Below are 6,299 nucleotides of genomic sequence, written 5' to 3'. Positions count from 1 at the left end.
ATATCCTTCCCCCATATATATATGGGAAAAATATTTCTCCGGCAACTTGAGATAAGTTTATCTCCGGCCACCCCAAAACTACGTCGTTTTGTTTATTTATTTCTTTATATTAATTGATTCACCTTTGATTATGATTCCCTTTTTCTCTCTCTTTCTTCATTACCATTAATCCATCTTTGTATGATCTTGTACGGTTATGATTTATATATACATGTATATATATATATAGGGTTTGATGTTTATCATTTTAAATGACATAAGTTATGTCATTTTAGGAGAGATAGACACAGAAAAATGAAAATCATGGAAGAGAGAAAGTGGATGATTTTTTTTTAATTTAAAATTCAAATTTTATGTGAATTTTCTGTCATTTAAAATGACAAACACCTTTCCCGTATATATATATATATATATATATATATATATATATATATATATATTGGGAGCCGATACGATTAACTTGACGGAAGCCATCGTTGGTGTAAGTAACAGTGAGATGATGGAGATGGAGGAAGGCGGAGGCAGTGTTAGTGGCGGTTGGAGTCAATGGGTATGGAGTGTGTCCAGTATTGCTCAAATGGGATTGGGTATTCGTTCCTACCGTAAAGGCTATGCAGGTGATTCAGGCCTCATGCCTTTGAAAGCCTTTGCCGTCGCCTCTCTCTTCATCGGAAGCGCCGCCTCTGCCTCCGTCGTCCTCCTCCAAGCTAACGGCATCCACAAGGTACTATTATTGTAGCTGAATTTGCAATGAAATGGATTGAGATTTTTTTTTCTTTTTCCAATTTTTGGCTGGACTGAGGGTGGAAATGGTGTATTGGGTAATGTGAATATAGTATGAAAGAGGTTTGAAAAGGGTTTTGCTGGTTGTGGATCAATAGGGTTTGAAAAGGGATGGGTTTCAAACCTTTTCAACCTTCTTATTTTTGTGGAGGAATAGGGATGGGTTTCTGTGATCAGGTGTCTGTGGAAACTGAATTGTGAAATGGGTTTTGGGTGGTTTGTGATTTTGTGGTTTATGGGTTTATTGTGTGGTAGCAGAGAAGGTTGAGCTAGAAAGAAGGTATTCATATTTCATATAGCTGAATTTGCAATGATATATATGGGTTTTTTTTGCTTGTAGACTGAAGATGGGTATAGATGAAAATGTAGTTTCAGGGGAGAAAATATAGTTGGGTTTATGTGATTTGAGCAACGTAAAGTGTCATATAAGTTGTTGATAGTATTGTATTAGGAAATGAAATTCTTATTGTGAGTTAATAGGTCAGAAGAGCTTTTGTTGCTTGTAGACTGGAGTAGGGTGTGGATGAAATGTGTTTTTAGTGGAGAAAAGAGGATGAATTTATTTTGTGTGATCGGGTAATCCTGCAGAATGAATTGTGAAACGGTTTCTGGCTTGTTCATAACTTATTGGTTTCTGGTGATAGTAAAAGCTCTGTTTCTAAGCAATGCAAGTTAGCAAGGAAGGTTAAGCCAGAAAGATGATAATCCTGTAGACTGTTAGATTTGGAAGAAACTATTGTATTCTAGTTATTTTGAGGTTGACTGGAAGAAATTACTAGTGTAATTGCTTATGTTAATACAATCATTACTAGTGTAATTGTTTATGTTGATACAATCAATGGTTGAAGTGAAAAATTATTTTGTAAGTGCAGAAAGTGCTCCCAAACATGTGGTTTTATCTATTACTAATGTTTGGTGTTGGTCATTTTTTGCTTGTAGTGAGTACATCATGATGGTGCATTGTTCGTCATGGCTTCCATGGAAGTCTTAGTTCTGATATCCATTCCTTCCAGCTCTTGATTAATTGTTTAATTCTCTAGTATCATCAATTGTAAAATTATTGACAAATGATGATTAGTTAACAGTGTAAAATGAACAAGATGGTTATTGTTGGCTTAGTTGAAAATATTCTGGTAACAAGTTGAAAAGTTGAGGTCAATTTAAACAATTGTTTATCTTTTTGTACAAAATTCATGTGGTTAAAACAGTGAACAAGAAATATTTCAAGTGAACAGAGCTATCATTATGACTGTAATTTTATGTGTGATCAACTGGCCAATTAATTCTTATTGAATCTCTATATAGAATAATAATGTAGGATATATTGCAGTTTTTTTTATTCCTGGCATTTTTAAATGAGGGAGAAAGAAGCACCGAGATGCTATCCTTGGTATTTTAGATTGGTCGAAGTGTTTCTTGACATGAATACTGTGTAGATGTAAAATACATGAAGTCAAAGCAAGTTTTTCCATTTTGTACTTTTAATATGAAAGTATTACGAGGGTGTTGGGCATGTTCAGCGTGTGTAGCTAGTACTGACAAATAGTGAGGATATCCACACTCACCACCACACGCAAATCTACTACTGAGATCAAGATGAAGTATGTCAACCAGGATTATGTTTATCCCATAATTGAGAAGGTATTGATGAATTTTTGTAGGAAATTAAAAAAAAAAAAATTGATGTGAAGCAGTTTAATCTGAGAGGGTTGAATTCAGTTGATGAAAGGTAGAAAATGTTTTTAAGGTGGGCTTGCAATGTCATGACTATCAAATCCTTATGCTTTTCACACAGAAGGATCCTTCAAAATGAATGGTGCACTTTAGAGAGTAAAGTATGAATTGCGTCATTGTAGTGAGAAAAGACCAACTGTTCAGACTTATATAAAGTAGAGGCACAATCTGTGGGTTCGTAGTAACTCACTGTCTCGATTTTGTAGTCAGCGAGAGAGTGACCCTACTTGTGTTTTGCTTTCTTAAGTGTTCCACACACTTTCGTCGAGCCAAATCTGATCTTCAGAGATTTCTCATTGCATCTGTTTGGTTTGCTTAATGTTTATAACACTTGAATCTAATAAATTCAGTACTCACAAGCCAAGTTGTGCATTTGATAAAAGTTTATAAAATTGTTTGTTGGTGATCATTAACCGTAACCTTTGAGCTCATTGTTTTTTGGTTTATTTCATAGTTCTCTGTTACAACTACTTTACTAGTATCAATTAATTGCTTTCTTATAATATAAACTAAATTTGAATTCTTATTTGGTTGATTAATTCTTCATCCGATCTTTCCTCTCTCTCTCTCTCTCTTTTTATTTTTTGTTATTGTTATTGTTATTGTATTTTTTGTATGGGTTTATTGTTTTTCCATCAACTTGAGATATAATTATCTCCGTGTCAACCTCAAAACTACGTCATTTTGGAGACTGGGGGAATTTATGAAGGTTATTTTAAGAATTTTGCTTGTGTTTTGTTATATGAATTTGATACGAATCCACCTCTTAAAGTGTACACTCATAAGAAATATAAAAGGCTAGAAGCTTCTGGTGAGTCAGCAAGAAGCTTGTTAGCAAGGAATATTCATGAAGCTGGTAAACTGAATTCTGTTAGGTTTGGAAGTGGCGGGAAGAGTGCTAGATAAGTAAGGGAATAGGGATTGATTCTGATCATCTGGAATCTTAGGCTTGGGTTGGGATTGGGAGACTAGAGCTTCTCTAAGTGCTCTACAACTATTTTACCTTTCTATTTCCTTGTATTTTCTTGAATTTCCATCACTGTATCCATACCTTTTACTATTCTGAGACATTGTTCATATTTCCTTTCTATTCTGTTTGGTACCTATCAAAATTTTACTAAAACACCTTTCATTAATTTCCCCAATCCCCAAAACGACGTAGTTTTGGGGTTGATGGAGATAACTTTTTCTCAAGTTGATGGAGAAACGATAAGCCCTTTTTTTATTTGTATAGCAACTTTCATGTTATTACAGAAATATGATGCTATATCTTTTTTTACCTTTTTTGCTTCAAAGTCATGCTTCTATTTTCATTTTATTGGGTGAAAACCCTATGTTGTACAATAACCTTTGTATTTGTAATTGATACCTTCTTTGGACACCTAAAGTATAGTAAGTTCATAACTCGTAACTTGTTCCTTGGATGTTTGTAATGGAAGATACTGCAGATGGTTATCATTGATATGAAAGAAGTTAAATTGGAAGTCTGATTATAGGGCATTTCATAGTGTTTACTGTTTCTTATTTTGAAGATTGTTTTGTTGTTGGAGTTGGATAGAAGATGGGAAAATGACAATTGGAATGTCTAGTTCTTATAAATGTCAAGAGAAGTATTTATAATTTTCAAACTTGACTGTGGGATCTGCTTATCTTGGTGTTGGTTTTCAGTAAAGTAAAATGTCCGCTCTAGATCATTCTCAGATGCTTTTTACGCAGACATGACTATTCTCAATTTCTCGTGCACTTTATGTTATTGAATATAGGTGGAAGATCTCTTGGAAGCAGGTGCAAATTTAAGAGCAAAACTTGGATTACCTCCGCGTACGCAGAATAAGTAAGCACATATTTGTTTTCAATTTTTATAATGAAAATATAGCTGCAATCTTCTTTTTACATGTTTTCATGCCAATCCGACAATCATCTGGTTGAAGAAATAAAATATTGACCTTAATCTGCCTCTGAATAGTGTAAAATACACTTTCTGCTTATGTTTTAAAATATTGTGTTTACCACCCTTGAGAGTTTGGAAGGGGAGAAAAATAAAAGTTGGCGTTTCTGCTACTGTTTTAAAATTTTGAATTTGCTAACGTATCCTAAAGTCACTGGTTATGGGATTAAAGTAGAAAGTATTAAATGAGAAGTAGAAGCACGCATTAAATACCTAGAAAACTCAAGAAAAAGCAATGAATACATCTCTTCTTTAAGTAATTAAAAGGACTTAATGAAGAGTGTTAAATGCTTTCTAACTAGTGCCCTGAGGGCAGTGGCTAGCAAGACCCTTGAAATTTAATATAATAGGGATTAGTTAGGATGGAGACTAGCTTCCACTAATTTTATTTTTGGGGGATTAGGGAGATGAATAGCTTTCTTTGAATCTTGGGGAATTTGAATATGCTTTAGTATGTCGATGCATTTTGGCACCTTTGGGTGTGCAAATGCAACAATCATTAAGAGATTTGTATATAATTGAGACATGCCTATAAATCATAATCCATTCCATACACAGTCATTAGTGTGCTACAGGCAGATTACTGTACTACTTTTTATTTCCTTCTAGAAAAAATCTACATTACTTCATAAATTCTTTTATTAGGACAACTAAGCCGTCTTCGGCCAGCTGAGATTAATTTTCATTTTCTTTTTATATATCAAACTTCATGGATTTTTAATTCCTTGCAGGTCTTCTCTGAAGTAAAATAGCATATTTATTTGGGTAGGAATGTGGATAATCCATGACAAAAGGCTCAGTCATGTCGTAAGCTGTTATTTGGTGGTTTGATTTCGCGGTGGAGGCAACAATTATAAACATTGATGAGATGGTTTCAAGGGTCGAAGGTTTCATGCCCAACACTCAACAATCATAGACTTGATAGAAACACTACATCCAACTGATGGATTTTCTCTGTTTTTACCTAGCAGTCTGGAGCGTGCAACTTGTAATCCATTATGTTGTCCGTTATTTACTTCATTTTTCATTAAATTGAGTCTTTCACATTGTTTTTTGGGGTTACTCACATAGAGTTAAGTTACCATTATTTCCTGAATTTTAATCTGACTCGGCCTCTTCAACAAAAGAGAAAATGTTGTTTCTCCTGCCATTACAGCAGTGGTACCATTATTTCATCCAATTGATTTGCTGATATGATGCATTTTTCTTATCTTAAAGCAGTTTCAAAGAATAACAATGGACAGTATAACCACATCTAATTCATAATTTCATATATCAATTTTTGGAGAGCTCTATGATAAATTTCTTCTCTGTCTCACTAGCCATTATTCTGCAAGTAAAACTCCGATTGCATGGAGATACCTATGCATAGGTCTCAAAGCATATGAAGGTCAGTGAAACCAAAACAGACTCTTTCCCTTGGAGATGATTGATTTCTAGAAGTTGGCAATCAGCTTTCTAAAATCAGTTGACAAAACAACACATAAGGCAATTCAAGTATGTTATTACAAAAGCTAACAAAACAAAACAAATGCTTGAAGGTTATCATGCATTATTGGCTATTGCAAATGTGACATTGACAACACCTAATGTCTATGAGGCCTATCTGTATTCTTTTTTTTCTATCAACGTTGATGTCTGAAGTGTTGAGACTAGTAACATAAAATAGGAGACTTGGAGCTGGGAATCATACGATGTTATTGGATACTTGGACTGTCCTTTTAAAGCCAGTAAATATTATCACGGTTAATGCTTGGCTTCAATATTCAGGGGTAGAAGCTACTGTCAATAGCTTCGGTTTCATTATCTGTGGATCTCATTTATAATTTTGTTT

General features: G+C 34.1%; 1 protein-coding gene across 1 annotated transcript; it reads left to right on the top strand.

The window, feature by feature from the left end:
- Positions 1-473: 473 nt before the first annotated feature.
- Positions 474-5,621, top strand: LOC133308427 (uncharacterized). Its single transcript, XM_061509046.1, has 3 exons — positions 474-724; positions 4,281-4,351; positions 5,197-5,621. The coding sequence occupies exons 1-3, from the start codon at positions 497-499 to the stop codon at positions 5,210-5,212; spliced, it is 315 nt and encodes a 104-aa protein (XP_061365030.1). The 5' UTR covers positions 474-496; the 3' UTR covers positions 5,213-5,621.
- Positions 5,622-6,299: the final 678 nt, after the last annotated feature.

Source organism: Gastrolobium bilobum, unplaced genomic scaffold (genome assembly GCF_033153095.1).
Source record: "Gastrolobium bilobum isolate Gb01-03AN ecotype WA unplaced genomic scaffold, APGP_CSIRO_Gbil_v1 utg1298, whole genome shotgun sequence".
Taxonomy (NCBI): domain Eukaryota; kingdom Viridiplantae; phylum Streptophyta; class Magnoliopsida; order Fabales; family Fabaceae; genus Gastrolobium; species Gastrolobium bilobum.
The sequence above is the reverse complement of the archived record's forward strand: the minus strand, read 5'-3'. Positions and strand labels throughout refer to the sequence as shown.

Bases quoted from the DNA above. Each gene is read 5' to 3' on its own strand.
- LOC133308427 (XM_061509046.1), top strand. From the start codon at position 497: ATGATGGAGATGGAGGAAGGCGGAGGCAGTGTTAGTGGCGGTTGGAGT. The intron at 725-4,280 runs GTACTATTATTG...TATTGAATATAG, and splicing joins AAGCTAACGGCATCCACAAG to GTGGAAGATCTCTTGGAAGC.